Source organism: Chlamydotis macqueenii, chromosome 1 (genome assembly GCF_036417535.1).
Source record: "Chlamydotis macqueenii isolate bChlMac1 chromosome 1, bChlMac1.mat, whole genome shotgun sequence".
NCBI lineage: Eukaryota > Metazoa > Chordata > Aves > Otidiformes > Otididae > Chlamydotis > Chlamydotis macqueenii.
The window spans coordinates 78,310,022-78,326,412 of NC_141556.1; the positions used below are offsets into that span (position 1 = coordinate 78,310,022).

The 16,391-nt window shown below is 46.1% G+C and overlaps 2 protein-coding genes across 10 annotated transcripts in view; both read right to left on the reverse strand.

Annotated features, from left to right (window-relative positions):
• The window catches only part of KIAA0930 (KIAA0930 ortholog), a 79,521-nt gene extending 68,429 nt beyond the window's left edge, over positions 1 to 11,092 (reverse strand). For 5 of the 6 annotated variants that reach the window (XR_015259969.1, XR_015259966.1, XM_086757762.1 and 2 more), the window contains exon 1: positions 10,727 to 11,092. Coding sequence is in view for 4 of the 6 variants with exons in the window: in XM_086757762.1 (XP_086613888.1) it covers positions 10,727 to 10,871 (145 nt within the window). In the remaining 2 variants the exon portion in view is untranslated. Of the gene's footprint in view, positions 1 to 1,006; positions 1,096 to 10,726 lie in introns of all 6 variants that reach the window. The other variant, XM_086757784.1, reaches the window with a different exon arrangement.
• LOC147602149 (uncharacterized) overlaps positions 1 to 16,391 on the reverse strand; it is a 214,208-nt gene that overhangs the window by 18,791 nt on the left and 179,026 nt on the right. The window lies entirely within an intron of this gene.

The window sequence follows — 16,391 nt, forward strand, 5'->3', positions numbered from 1 at the left end:
GCCCCGATGGATTGCTCAAGTGGCAGCAATGCCTCATGCAAATTTCCTGAAACTGAGAATCCAGGCATGGGGGTGGCCTCTGGCAATTCCTGAATATAGGGCCTCTCTCCTCAGCGGGGTAGCTTACAAAAAGCTAGGTCACTAGTGAACCCTATTTTCCTCACCCCAGCACTAACACCAAAACCAGGGGCAGCCTCAGCCCAACTCACTGAGCACGTCCTGGTTAAAGGGGTGTGGCGCTTTAGCCCCCATCACCACACAGTTTCTCACCCACCCTCCCCCTACCCAGCGGGACAGGGGAGAGAAATTGGCAAGAAAGGAAAACTCCTGGGTTGAGGTCAAAACAGTTTACTACAATACTGAAAACTACAAAAATAAGCAGAATATAAGGATAGTCATATATACAAAATATACAAAATGAACAAAGTACAATTTCTCACCACCCAATGTCCCAATGACCCACGCAGCCCGTCCTGAGCAGCGATCACGGGAACCACACCAAGCAGCAAGCAAAGGGGGGAGAGCAAGCCAGCAAGGGAGAGGGAACGATGCCAGCAAGCAAGAGAGAAGAAAAGGATGCCAAGGGTGCCCAAATGGGTGCCAGAATGGAATGGAATGCCCCCTCCCATGGGCAACCCCCACTTATACACTGAGCAGGATGTTTATGGCATGGAATACTCTCTTTGGCCAGTTTGGGTCAATTATTCTGTCTGTCTCTTGCCCAGCTTCCCGCATCTGCACCTTAACGAGACTTGGAAAGCCAGACAGTGCCCTTGGTCTCATTAACAACAACTCTTATCATCAGAGTGTTTTTACCAACATTCTTCACATACAAAATCCAAACCACACCAGCTACTGAGAGGAAAATTAACTCCATCCCTGCCAAAACCGGGACAAGGGGAGAGACAAAGTCCAACGATGCAATTTCTCATGAGGGAAACCAGACACAGTACAAAAGATTAGGTGGCCTCAAATGCACTTCTGAACGTCAAGCACACTGTTGTACCTGGAAACACACTGCAGTGCTTCGAAATTGGTCCCAACATGAAGGACTACTGATTGCCTGCCAGCTTCTACGCTTTCGGACAGATCCAGCTGTAAGAAAGAAAATTATGCAGACAACAGTTGGAAACACCACATACAGCCTAAATAACAGCACCAGTAGCCATTGCCTGATTCTGCAGTGGCAGGAAGGAGACAGCCCCAAGAGGAATTGCTCCTTGTGTCACAACACCATACGTCCGCAATATATTCACTTCAAAGGGATAGCTTTGAGAACCCTCATGAAACATATTTAAGGAACCCCCAGAGAAGGGAGGCAAAGAATATTACTGTTTTCAGGGTTCAACGTCTGCGTAGGACTAGCACACAGCCAGTACCACCGTACTAGAGACCAGGTACACCAAAATGACAGGAACTTCACTTTCACAGCCTTGTTTCTAAAACGGGTTTGCAGAAAACCCTATCAAACCTCTCATGTAGTATTCGTGCCTTAAAGAGTAGAAGGTTAGGAAAAAATAAAATTACTTTGGACTCCCACTGTCTCAGTGCGTAGTTGTTTAGAGCACAGTCCAGTTGTTAGAGCACAGCCCAGCCAAGTAGAGCAAAGTCTCAGTCCTGGTCTCACACCCTACTGCAAGCTAGGCACAGAGCAAACTACTCCTCCTCGTTCCATGCTTTTATACCCAGAGTTCCTCTAACCACCACCAGCTGTCCCTTGTCATCTTCCCACCACCAGCTGTCCTCCATTTGCCTTCTCTTAGCAAGTCCCTTCTTTTTCAATCCCAGGGCTTCTGATATTCATCACCCCCAACATGGCTGCATCTGATTAACTTCAGTCAACAGAACTGCTGTTGAAGTATGCCCAGCTTACCACAATGCCTCTACAGGAGCAGGATGATGCTGTATCCGGTGTTTCTGTTTCCTGACTGTATTGTACTTCCTGCACACAGGTAAGGGATCAGTACATTCTTGGAGATCACACACACACACACAAAAGAGCAACCTTGATTCTCTCACATTCACTCTGTTTAGCCCAAGGGGCTGCAAAGAGACCAAAAGCAGCTTGTTTCACATTCTTTTGAACACTGATTGGAAGAAAAGAGCTTCACTGTTAAGTGGGCTCCTGGGACCATTCACTGATTTTGTGCAGACTTTCTCCCTACACCTTATCAGTCACTTCATTGTCATACTTTCAATGTCAGTGAGCTGCTACCCTCATCCTACTTAGCCCATTTACAAGGATAAGTAGATCCAACAATCATTACTAACTAACTAATTGCAGGGCTTTGTTTTTCCCAAAATGGAGCCAGAACCAGAATATAAGACATAGTGTATTTCAACTGTTGAAAAGTTTGCATTCTCTGAGCTTTTTCTGTTCATCAGCATCCTGAGCACAGGTGGTGACAGGGGAGACCAACATGCTACTTCCTTCAGGAAATTCAGTTTTTCATTTCTTTGGAAAGAATCCAACCCGATATACTATTAAATTTTTAGGCGATCCATCCTGTACTGTAAAGGTAAGCTGTATTTCAATCCCTAAGACAGACCTCCCATCCATCTTAAAGTTCAAAACAGAACCTAGACTTCAAAATGCATTTCTGACTAGTACCCTATGAAAGATTTAGAGAGTATATTGCTAGAACAACAAAACCAAACAGTTATGGTATCAACTGAAACTACACGATTACAAACATAAGAGATGGGGGTTTTAAAACACCCTGACTACTCCCACTGTCAGGCTTACAGATTCACAATTCAGCCGCGACGGACTCATTTTCAAAACACTGGGCATCTGGCAACTACTGCTAGCATCCAAAAATTAACAGCAGCGTGCCTCATTTTAAAGATTAAACTGCTAATTTAGTTGGGGTAGCAATGCTCTGAAGGGTATTTGGGTTTTTTTGCATTGAGATGGGGCTTTGTGGGTTTTGTGTTGTTTTTTAAAAAAATTCTTGCCTGCTTACATCTTGCATCTCCAGCCTGACTCTCATAATTTGAACACCTATGCTCTCAAGTAGGACAAAAGACACATAAAGCTTCATCTCCATGAAGAAAGAAAATAAACTACTAACCCAATTACTCAAAAAAAACACACAAAAACCGTAATATATAAAAAAAACCCCACCACACCACATGATAGTATTGATCTGGGATAGCTTCTGTCAGGTGCTTGACAGACACTAACCTTCATAGCCAAACTACAAATCCCCTGAAATACTGGTGTGTAATGGAAAGCTTAACACGCCATTAGTGACAACAGCATGAACAAGGTTCTAATAAACAATGAAAATGGAATTTTAAGTGAACCATCATTAAAAAAAAAAAAGAAATAAAAATGTATTTACCCTGGAGGACTGCAGCCCTAGAGTTTACCCCAGACTGCCATTCTCCACGACTTGATCCTACATGGATATTCCTGAATATCCCATGCTTGACTGCAGAAGTGGTAGGATGGAACGCATCATAAGGCACAAGACATCCGTACTCCTTCTGACACCAGTTGTTTTCTGTTCAGACATAATATTAAGATCATTATTTGCCTCTGTCTGTAGTTCTACACCGTCCTATCACAAGGACTCCCAGTCCCAGTGTGAGATTTCCTCATTCGGCCCCCTCTCAGTCCCTATCACTGCAGCACAGAAACACACCACAGCAGAATCACAGCCTCTCTTCTGCTCCGTGATACCAACCAAAGGTCATCTCATCAACAAAGAGCATGCCACCCAGCACAGCCCTGCCAGAAAAGAAATTTCCCAGCAGCCAGCCTCAACTACTTTATTCTCACTGATGCGTTATCACAAAAGACATTACCTTAAAAACTGGCGCTGCACCCTGGTTTTAAAATTACCTGCTCCAACCCTGATGCAAGTATCCAAAACTACCCTCTGTCACACTTGCCCAAGTCTGATGTCCTTGGAGTAAAACCAGTACTCCTCGCATGAGTACCATTTACAGAGGCCCATCCCAGACCAGCCCCACAAGCTCCTCTCTCCCACTCTCTGTTCTCCAGCACAGCCAGCCCTGCTCCTCACCCCGGGCTTTGCTGGGATAGAAAGCAAGACAGATCCTTCCCAGGACCTGGCCAGCATGTCCCTCACCCCATCCGTCCTCTACACAGGCCTGCTAGACAAGCAGAAACACCTTCCCATCCCATGGCCAAACCCACCGGATCTCAGAACCAGCTCCAGCTGTGGTTTCTCCTACACCACCCTATCCAAGCACTCAAATACATATCCAATGTCTACATGCACGCTTGCTTTCAGAACTTTTCTATGCCAGGCAAGAAAACCACAACAAAACAAAAGAAAAAAAAAACCCAGCTTTAAAATCATCTTCCCCTCCTACCTCTGGAGAAAAAAAAAAAAAAAAAAAAAAAAAAAAAATCACATCATACTCATTTTTGCATTAGGTTGTTTTTTTCTGCTATTAGCTCATCTTTCTCCAACACAAATCCGAGGTTCAATACCCGGATCGAACCGGTTAAATTACTTCAACTTCAAAGTACCTACTTTAACTCTGATTTAAACAATCTGTTCTGATCCTGCTTTGCGTTTGTACTTTCTACAACTTCTTCTGGAAAGAAGTAGAGATTCCTCCTGTCTGGAACACTGCAATCTTTCTTTTTTTTTTTACTTGTTAGGAAGCTACTCTAAAATCTTTTTATTTTACTTTACTATAAGTTACTTACATTAGCAGCTTTTTTCCTTCAATATTTGACTATTCATTTTTCATGGAACATCTCCTATTCATCAGCTGCAAAACACTTTATAAATAGGACAAAAGAACTTGTACAACTGTTAAGGTACAAGTAATAAAAATTGTATTTTAAACTCAAATTAAATGGTTCTAAATGTGTTGAATTAAAAGAAAGTAAATTTATCAACATATTTGTAGATTAAACTCACTCATTACAGGGGACATTAGCCATAGTTACTCAATTTGGCTGTACAGGTCCCTCAAGTTTTCATTACTTCTTGTTTTTCACAGATCAAAAGAAAACAAAGCTTCCCAGCTTCTCTAGTTTCTCACCTTTGACTGGACAAGCCACTTAACTAACTCCAGAAAGAACCATGAATGAAGAATGTTTTGTTTCTGCATGAAAGCTACTCCTGTCAAACCAGCTCCATACTGCAGCAAATTCTCAGCAGACATTTCCACCTGCTCAGTGGTCACACTTTCTTTCAGAAGCAAATATATCCTTCTTGGATATCACAATTTAATTAAAAGGTGTTATACTATGACAGAATTCAGGACTGAATCTAATTCGTTCAAATCCAAATTATTCACTTCTATTTTTAATTCTTCATTTTAACCTCTTTTGCTTTCCAAAAAATTTCTTCCAGGTCTTCATCCTTCACATTTTCCCACCTGGGTCTTTATGCTTCCACCCTATTTTCACAACGCTCATGTACACAAGCACTTACTGTACGCCACCTCACCTTTCCCTCTCTCAGGAAGGTGAGACACCTATTTATTTCTAGGATTTATTCATCAAGATCATTTGGCACATGAATCATCCCACTGTCTTTACTCATATCACAAGCCCTGAGCTGCACTGCTGCACAAACCAGTCCAAGCAGCCCTCAGACTCTGAGGATGAACGTTCCTCCTTCTGCTGGCCCTATGCCAAGTACACCCTCCGCTGCCCTCCCCCTCAGCAACAGCCAGGCAAATATGAGAACACCTCCTCTAACACCGGGAAGCCAAACAGAAGAAACAGTTCATTACTGACAAGACTAGCTGGCCTTCTGCAGGGTCCAGCCTCTCCACTGGCACCTGTGACCACCACCATTACACATCTTCAGTGCCTGGTGGCAGCACTTTTCAACTGCCTCTCTACTCCCAATTTCCCATGGCCCACAAGGCAGCCACTTGCTTCTCGGGATCCCTACGACTTCTCCATCTTTCATCTGGCTACACGTCTCCATTACCCATCAGCCACAGTTCATCACCTTACTCCGATCCACCCATTTCTTTTTTTCTTACTCATTATAAGTTCCAGTATGCACTGTCACACCTCCACCCAAGCACACGGTGCTACACTAAAGGTAGGGCAATTTGTCACTGGAGGACAGAAGGACACAGGGAAATCAAGCATCTGACAAAATTACACAGAACACAGTCGTTTCAGGCACAAACAAAACTAAAACCCTCCCAGCTCAGGGCTTTGACCAAAAAGGTAACTTCACAGCCTTACACGCAGCCTGGCTGAGGACACGCACAGCAAGTTTGTCATTCCCCCAGAAGGAGAACCATTTTGCCAGAGAAATGCTCTAACAAACGGCATTTCAGCGCAAGCTCTGCGCACAACACTACTGTCATACTCTGCACACCTGGATGACACCAACATCCAGTCCAGGCTTCTTCCTGGAGAGACATCATCCTTTCCTCTCAGCAGCTTGGTAAGGAGTCACGCATGAGTCATTACTTTGAAGCACAATGTCAGATGTGCCGGATTTGCTACATTACACAAACAGGACAATAATGAAGATCCCACAGAAGGGGATTCACATTTTCAGACAATACTTGTTCAAACGCTCATGCGATACTCCTGAAACAAAGCAACGTCTCTCACCAAAAGCCAGTGTCAGCAAAACCAGCAATTTCCTCCTTAGGCTTGGAAGCAGGGGCTCACTTACTGGAAATACACAAAAGGAGAGAGGCTGCCCACATTATGACCCAGCGAATCCCATTCTATTGTTGAGGGGTTAACAGCACTCAGGAAAACCCCAGAATTTAACACAAAGTCTTGGCCAGCTGATTTCAAGACAACTCTGAAAAACTCGCAACAGGTTTAACCTACTGACACAGCTGAAGAGGATTCGGCCTTTAAAAAGATAAATACCACTAACATAAAACCAGCTGTGGCTATGCTCCTCCTGCAGCCCAACAGGTGCCATACCACAGCTTGGAGCACTGGCACTGGTTTGAACAACTGCACCCAGGCACAACAGGCAGAGAAAACCTCTGTGTTGGCCAACTGAACCCGTACGGGACCATGACTACTTTCAGGAGTACTGAACTCAAGGAAAAGCCTTTACATCTGCTGTCCTGCCAGGGCCTAGCAGGGCTGGGTTACAGCTATGCTGACCGTGCTGTGTGCCTGCAACAGCATTTGAGAGCACAGTCCAGATGTGCATAAATTTAAGACACACGATTACACCCAATAACCTCCTGTTCACCTGTTCAATTTCCACTGAACACCACCCCAAAAGCTCAGTGTTTTTCCTCACACAAGTATTTAAACTATTTATTTCATAAGTAATAAATCACAGAACAGACAAAAAGAGCACTCATTCACTGGCAGGGACAATGCTCTATAACAGGTAATGTGCAGCACACAACGAAGTTCAGATCTTGGAAAACCCCTCAATGTACAAAAGTGGAGGTTTATAGCACAGAGAGATTCTCTGTCTCCTAGGCCTTATGGAAGCTTCCCAATACATTCCTTCCAATCTTTAAGTAATAGCACATACAGATTTTAAAAGAAGCGGTCAGATGCCATGACAATTTAAATGTCCCTATGCCAACCTCACTTGGAATCTCTAATCCTTAGAGGGGCCCCCCTTGCTGACTCTGCAGTGCTTGGGGATTAGCAAGGGGAGTGCCAGCAAGAACTGATACTCAGCAACCATGCTCAGAAACAGCCATCATCAAACAGATTCTACCTGAATTCAAATTGCCATGCTGTCCCACAACCAACACAGCTCAAGGCCCACCACACCTGCAGCTGCTCTGGGCAGAAACACCTATGGCAAGGACATAGCACTTGCTGCAAAGGCATAACGTCCCTCAGGGGTCCGTGTTGGGCCCTGTTCAACATCTTTGTCGGCGACATGGACAGTGGGATAGAGTGCACCCTCAGCAAGTTCACCAATGACACCAAGCTGTGTGGTGCCGTCGACACGCTGGAAGGGAGGGATGCCATCCAGAGGGACCTTGACAGGCTGGAGAGGTGGGCCGGTGCCAACCTCATGAAGTTCAACCAGGCCAAGTGCAAGGTCCTGCACCTGGGTCATGGCAATCCCAGGCACAAATACAGGCTGGGCAGAGAATGGATTGAGAGCAGCCCTGAGGAGAAGGACTTGGGAGTGCTGGTGGATGAGAAGCTCAACATGAGCCGGCAATGCGCCCTTGTGGCCCAGAAGGCCAACCGCATCCTGGGCTGCATCAAGAGGAGCGTGGCCAGCAGGTCGAGGGAGGTGATTCTCCCCCTCTACTCTGCCCTGGTGAGACCCCACCTGGAGTACTGTGTCCAGTTCTGGAGCCCCCAACACAAGAAGGACATGGACCAGTTGGAGAAGGTCCAGAGGAGGGCCACCAAGATGATAAAAGGGCTGGAGCACCTTTCCTATGAGGACAGGCTGAGAGAGTTGGGGCTGTTCAGCCTGGAGAAGAGGAGGCTCCGGGGAGACCTGATAGCGGTCTTCCAGTACCTCAAGGGGGCCTACGAGAAAGATGGGGAAAGACTGTTTAGTAGGGTCTGTTGCAATAGGACAAGGGGTAATGGTTTTAAAATAGTGGGGGGTAGATTTAGATTGGAAATTAGGAAAAAAATTTTTACGATGCGAGTTATAGAACACTGGAACAGGTTGCCCAGAAAGGTGGTGGAGGCCCCATCCCTGGAAACGTTCAAGGCCAGGCTGGATGAGGCTCTGAGCAACCTGACCTAGTCAGGGATGTCCCTGCTCCTTGCAGGGGGGTTGGACTAGATGACCTTTGAAGGTCCCTTCCAACCCTAACCATTCTATGATTCTATGATCTTGACAAACTGCAGTGTTTTCAGCTAAAAGTCCAGCTCTGCTTCCTGGCTATAAAAACAGAACGTTTGAGGCACTCCAGTGGAGACGTATAACTTATTTCCACACAGCTATAGACATACACAAGCAAATCTCCACAGCTAGGACCAGCCCTTCAGTGCCACAACCTAAGCAGGTCTCCCAAGGTTTGCCCTTCAAGTCTTCACCTGGCCGAAGAGCAATACCGTCCCAACACTCCTGTGACTATCCAAAAGTTACACAACGGGACTTTTCATCATGAGTTGCCGTGGATGTGTGTTCAAACACAAGCAGAGAGGAAGCATTTCTGCGTTCTTATCAGCCACCAGTTTCTCCCTTTTCCAGCTGCAGTAAAAAGAAAGCAATGGCGATATTTCTATTCCTGGCAGTCTTTATTTTCATTCAAGCACGATATGGCCAAACACGAGCTGACAACAGCTTTTGAATGAATGCTATCTCACAGGCATTTCAATTTCATGAGGTTTTTTTCCTGTTTTGTTTACAGCTTCTTTGACACAACACTTTCTCTGGCTCTGTAATGTTTTAACGCTACAGTGATGCCTGGAAATCCAATGCCATTCGAAAAAAAAGCATAAGGAAACAAGACAGACTCATCATTTCTGTTTGTTTGCACAAGCTTTCATTATATGCAAGGCAAAAATAAAGAAGGGAGAGCTCATTCCTCCCTGTGGACACCACAGTAAGCACTGGCAGACAAACGGATGCACAAAGGTCAGAAGGAGAACCTGAGAGATTTCCCAGGCCAATCCACATCACAAAGCCAGCAAAACTCAAATAAAAACTCATTGTAACTTTTTAAGAAAGACTCAGAAATTGAGACTTTCGGGACCTTACAAATAAGCTGAGGAAGCAGGAGCCTTTAGTAAAGGCCACATGGAAGGAATAAGAGAAGTATTGCACATCAGCGTTTGTAATTCAAAGCGATGACCCTGCAAGAACTTCTGGGCATTCGTTCCCTTAGAGCACATGCCCAATACAGAATATACTAAAGTTCTGAATAAGGTAGAATCCAGTCCTCATATCAGAACCTTCTGTTTGTGATCTCGACTGCTGCACATAAAAATGAAGGATTTGTACTCACTAGCCTAGCCCAAAGTTTCCTGATGCAAAGTATTTGCGTTAAGGCAGCTAACCACTTTGTTGCCTAAAGTCAACTGAATTTAAACTTCAAACTTTTATTTTGCAATGCGTAGGCTTTGCCACAAGCTAAATAAAGACGTGTCACGTAGAATTTGCATTGATCAAGATGCAGATAAACAAGATAGCCAGAAAGCTGAAGAAAATGTCCACGATTTAAAAAAAAAAAAAAAAAAAAACACACAACCAAAAAAACCCCACACCTGACCGCCAAGAGCCACGATGTTAGGTGCTTCCTAGACCATGGCAAGCAGCATTAAGTCATTTACTCAGAGAAGGGAGGTGTCTGACTCACAAGAGGGAAAAAAAACATCTACAGAGATCATTTGAGAGCCATATGACCGCATGCATGGGCAACAGTGACAAAAAAATTGGGTTTGTTTGCATTCCGAAACGCATGATAGATAGTTTACACCTTTAAAGAATAATAGCAATAAAAAAAAAAAAAACCCACCAGCTTACGTGCATGGTGCCTTCTGACCCTTTTCCCCCAAGGGCATTTCAGACAACAGCGGACAGATGCCCTCTCCGGTTTTCGAGGACTCGGGAAGGGAAAAGGGCCCATCCCCGTGACAGCAGCCCCGCCCGGCAGCACACAACAGGTTTCCAGGCCGCCGCCTGCGCACGGCGAACCGGGCGGCTGACCCAGCCCGCGGAGGGGCGCGGACGGGTCCCGGTCCCGGTCCCGGTCCCGCTGCCGCCGAGAGCCGCCCGGCCCCGGGGGCGCCGCGCCCGCCCCTCCCTCCGTCCCACCCAGCCCGGCGGGGAGGCCCCGGCCGCCGGCTCACCGAGGCCGCTGATCTCCTGGCGAAGGCCGGCGCGGCTCCGCTCCTCCGCTATCGCCCGCAGCATCTGCTGCAGGGAACGGTCCGGCTCGCCGCTGGCCTCCTCGGCCCTCGGCCCGGCGCGGCCGCCGCTCCTGCCAGAGGCCATGCTGCCGCTGCCGCCGATGATCTCATGTCAGGGCCGCCCCGCGGAGGCGGCCGCGGCACCCGGCGCTGCTGCTGCCGCTGCCGCCCCCGCCGCCAGCACGGCTCTCCCGGCAGCCGCGGGCAGAGCCGGGGGCCGCCCTTCTTCCTCCGGCTTGGCGAGGAGGCGCGACCCTCCCCGCTCGCCCCCCTCAGAAACTTTCCCAGGCGCTGCCGGCAGCGTCCCCAAACACCGCCCCCTCCGCCGCTTCCTGCTACAACGGCCGCGGCCGCGGGGCCGACAGGGCCAGGCCGCGCCCCCGCCACGCCCCGCCCTCCCAGCGGGGAGGGGCCGCGGCCTGGACCTTGTCGCACGCGCCCCCTTTCGGAGGCCGGGCGCGGCCTCGGCCCCGAGCAGGGTGCTCCTGGCAGGAACCGCGTGTGGGCCTGAAAGATTGACGCGAAAGCAGACCTGCTGGAGACCTGACTCCTTGCTGTACCTTCAGCTGAGCTGCTCAGGAAGGAGGAACTCCCTCTGGGAGCTTGCGAACACAGGAAGAAAAACCAGAATGGTACCACCAGTGGGTTGCTCTTCAGCAAGAGCCCTCTCACCCAGGATAAACCTCCTGCTCTCACCCACAACTATTGCTCTGCACGTGCTACGCTGGGGAAAAATACCTTTTCCTGCCGGAAGAACCGAGCAGAAAGTGCAAAACAGTATTTCAGGTGGTCTGTAACCCCATGAGGCCATGCAGAAAGAGAAGAAAATCCACCTGCCAGCAGGCTCTGCGAGGAGAGTGAAGCCACAGGCTTGACCATCATCCAGGGCAGCCCACGCAGTCCTGTGCTCCTCCTAGCCAAAGAGCTTTTGTTTCCAGCCAGGCTTTCTGGACACCACCTTCCCCAGCCTTCCCTCTCCCTGTGTCCCACGCAGTTGTCCCCAGACTCTGGCCATTGCAGGCAGAGCTCTCCTGCCTGCCCCACTGACATCCAAGCTCCTGAGCTGCCACTTCCTTCTTGCTCCCCTGGCCCCTGCCAGCTGTAACCGTACATGTACAGCACTACAGGGACAAAACCCAACCTAAGGTGTCCCCTCAAGTGGCTACCAGGTCACCTCTCCCTTAGCATTCGCACCTCCTGCTAATAAGGTGCGATGTAAATCAGGAACGGGTGAGCTCAGGGAAGAAGCCATCTTGTGCTGCAGAGATCGGACCCTAAGCCCCACTGCTGCTGCTGGTTGTCCCCAGCCGATACCAAAACAGGCCAAACCTTCCTCAGTTCATAAATTAAGGATCTGCTAAGCCATAGATGGAGAGCAACACAACTGTCTGCCCAGTTCTTCTGCAAAGGCTCCTGCAACATTTTCTTCTCTCTCAAGTCCCATTTAAAACTTAGCAGGCCTTGAAGGCAGTGGTGGGAAGGAGAGAAGAGGACAGAGGACTTAAGACATGAGTTGACATCATTTGAGAGCCGAGCTTTTTGCTACGGCTTAAGAAGAAACACAATTTTTCAAATGCTGCAGGCTCGCTCACCAAAACAGAAGACATTTGTGCCATGCTTCCAGTTTCGGTTTCAGGTCAACTTCTGACACCAATAAACCAGCAATCAGACACCTGCTGAATGCCAGTTACAACCATGCACTGATTTCCCCTTACAGGGGTGTAGACCAGAGTATTTTCTATGGAAGGCTCCTGTGCTGAACTGGACACGTGAGAGAAATTTGCGGTTACCGCAGCATTTTGCTAGTGAAATTATATTCCTGCCCCTGGTCACTTCCTAGCCCTACCTTCAGCTTTCTCCGGCTTCTATCAAAACAGGCCCACGGACAAAATCCTCAATTGTTTTTCTTCTTGTAGGCCTCTCTAGCCGAGCGCTCTTCCTAGTAGGTCACAGCTCTTGATCAGAAGCTAGAGGGATAAAGGCTGTTTTCTTACAGGGGCCATTAATTAAGTACCCCTAGGATCAGTTAGAAATCTGACATGCTCATTGATTTTGGTTTTTAAAGATCCCATGGTACATTTTAAAACCACAAACCCCTCTGTCTAGCCAAACCCTCGACAGAGAGGGGGGATTGTATTCTAGCTTTACAGACTGCTCCTAAAGGTCCTCTTCACTGACCCTTAGCACCGAGTTATCACTAGAATGGGTTTCAGGAGCCCCATCCTGCCCTGCATGCTCTCACTGAACTCAATTACACACAAAATAACAAATTCTCTACCTTGTAAAGAGGGAATGGGTGTTAGGCTCCTGGGGACACTCATAGGCCTTAATGGCCCTGACCAGCCTCACCTGGGGCCTCCACACACACTCACAGGCTGAGGACTCTGTTTAACCCCAGCCCCCAGGCTCTGTGTGGGCTGTGCTGAGGGGGTGTTGGTCTTTGGTTCTGCTGCAGCTGTGGCTCTGGTTATGGATGCTGTTGATCTGGATCCTGACCTGCAAGCTGACTTCTCAGCCTGGCCATGGTCCTGCCTCATGACCACAGAAGTACCTTTTGACCCAGGCTCTGGTTTACCCTCTTCTCTTGCTTAGGTTCTGTAGTGCTGAGCTGAGGCCCCCCAAGGGCCCTGCCAACCTGGGGGTCTCCCCTGAGCTGTCTGGCCCACAGGGATCTTCCAGCCTGCACAGTGCCCTGACAATAGATCCCTCTGCTTTCTTACCTAATAATGCCCTTTGTGTCCTGATGTAAAATATTTCTAGCGCTCGACAAGGTGGACAGGCTGTGGGCCAGAGCATAGGCTGGATGTATCTCTGTAACTTAGTGTGTCTGTTCTATACAGCAGAAACCTAAAATAATACAAAAACTCAAGCTCATTGTAAATAACTGGCTGACTTCATGTTGACAAGTGTGTCTTTTGAATTAGTCAACAATAGTCAAGCTTTGCTACACTTACACAAAAGTCAAGCAAGTTATTTAGATAAGGTTATATTTTTCCTTACTGTATTTATCTTAGTAGCAGCTAACAGTATAGTCTGCAGTGTATGTTAATAAGACTACATGGTGTGTGACTACCTAACAATTTAAATGAGTTTGCAAGTTAGCAGACATGGGCTTATTTAATGCATGTGATTGGATTTCTAATGGATGAGTCCTATACTATATATGCCTTGCAGTAGTGACCCTATCAAAGCTGTGTAGCCATCAAAAAGATCAGGATTGCTTATGTACTTCAAGCTCTGTATGCGCATAAATTTTTGCAGGAACAGACTTTGTAATTCTGAAGCTTTGAAAGTCCTATTCAACCCATTACAAGTGTGCAAAATACCGTAATTTTTTAAAATGTCTTTACTGATAATAATGAATTCAAATTTATAATAGCTTCATGTGGCAAATTAATGTTATATCCGCTTTAAAGATACAGGGCATGAAATGCAGTTTTGTGCTGAAGAAAAGATTAAGCAATTTGCTTAAAAATTCTAATCTTATTTTAGTCACAAATTGGGGTATCTCCATCTTCAGCAATCTGCTGCTTTCTGCTGAGGGCATGCTTATGGGTCAGTGGGCCATCTGGCAAGTTTATATCCAAAAATTAATTCTGCAATTTTTACTTAATTGCCTCCCTAACTGCATCAAGGCATTTTGACTTAGGACACAGCAGGTTTTGGCCTCCCATTATAAATTGTGTTAAATTGGTCAGCTTAAAAAATAATTCAAAGTTACTTCTGGCACTTTTCTGTGTTCAGCACAGGACTGACTCTCCTCCCAAGATTAAACCTACAATTAAAGCTTCTGAAAATTCTATCTATAGAATGTTACAAGATTTTTTTTTTTTTCAGCTAAAATTATCCTTTGTAGTTACTCCTCTGAACGCACAGGAGAGTACTTAAGGTCACATATTTCTGAAGTTAGAGATGTTCTAGCTGTTTAGCTTTCTTTTGTCCTTCCCCCTTTCTTTGTACTATTCTTGTCATCCCTGTCACTACTTTCATCAGTTAATTGCCACAGGGTATGCTGGATGGAAGTCAGAGATGCTCAGGGTGGTATTGTAGGAGTAGAAACGAATGTCTGAACTTGCACGAATAGTTTTCAGTCCAGCCTGATCCCTCTCTTCTGCAGCCAAAACCACTGAGCCTTCTGCACCTGAGCCTTTTATCCTACGTTGCGCTTGTACTGTTCCTGAGAGTGCAATTATCTTAATAGGACTGAGGTGTGAACTGTAGCCTTTGTGATAACAGGCTCCTGAGTTTTATAAGCCACTTGCACAGAATCCATGTTTCATTGTTTTCCTCGAACTATACTTGTATCCAGAAACACCTCACCACTTACGAACCCACCCCAAGCCCTTCATCAGCTTGGGAAATTCGAAGTCTAAGTAGGAATTCATTCATTTTTTTTTTTTTATATAGCAAAGCTCTTGCCTAAGAGGAAATTGGGCAGTTCCCTGGTAAAGGTAAGCCTATGGCAGGAAAGCAGCCCCTGACAGTCTGAGTATGGCTTTGCACTCAGGGTACAGGATTTTGCTGAAGAAACTGGACTGTCTGGAAGCTGCCTCAGCAAAGGTAACATGGAGCTTGCACAGGCCAAGTATCTGCTGAGAAGTCTGGCCAAAGCAGTCACAAACTTAGCATTGCTTTTCACTGGAGTGTTACCTGATGCTAATACATTGCTAAGTTCCTTGAAGTGTTTACCTTATCTGTGTCCTGTCTTTATGCATCTGTGCCCTTTAGCCTGTATGTGTGTTTCAGGCTTTGAGTCCATAGGCAGTAATAGATACAGAAATGTTCACAGCCTCTTAGGGACACAGGATTTCTGAACTGTGAAGGTGTATAAGCTCAAGTATTACCTATATCCTCTGAGATGACAAGTCTGGTTGAAGAGTACTCGGTGCTGAGTCTGCAGCGGTTCAGCAAGATGAGTCAGAGTTCTCAACTGACCTTGTGTAATAAACATCAAACCGCCCCAATCTGGCTGCTTCTGCTGGGATCCTGCATGTTTGCTGTCCACATCAAATGCTGCTGAAGGCTTATGCAAGATCTGTTTGTAACCACAAAGAACAGGTTTTAGCCTGCCTTAAAGAGAAAGTTAAATCCTAACAGACAGTAATAGAGGGTATAAAAGAAATTGCTTGTTCAGAGAGGTGATCAAATAATGCAGTTTGTAAAGAATGTAGTGATTAACTTCTTAATCCTTTTTGGAAAAGAGATGTGATAACTTTTAAAAAATAAATGAAATTTTCAGCAGTCATTTCTAAATAATTATATTAGAATCTGGAAATTAGATTTTAAACTCCTGGGTTTTTTTTTTTGTGTACACTTCTAGAAATGTAGAGGCAGAATCAAATTTGAGAAGGCAACAGTTGTGTGAATGCAAGTAGTAATGATTGAATCATTTATTTTTTAGAAATATCTAACCAAAAAGGTCTTTGAAAAGCTTACAATTTTTGTAATAGAACAGTATTTTTATTTCACTATTTTTAATGTCATGTTGATTATACTATATTGTATATTTAGGTTAGTATTGCCGTATTAATTTTAATGAACATTAGATGATATTTTAAATAACAGGCAAAATAAGAATGAACCTGTGAGCAGAGAGCAAAAGAAA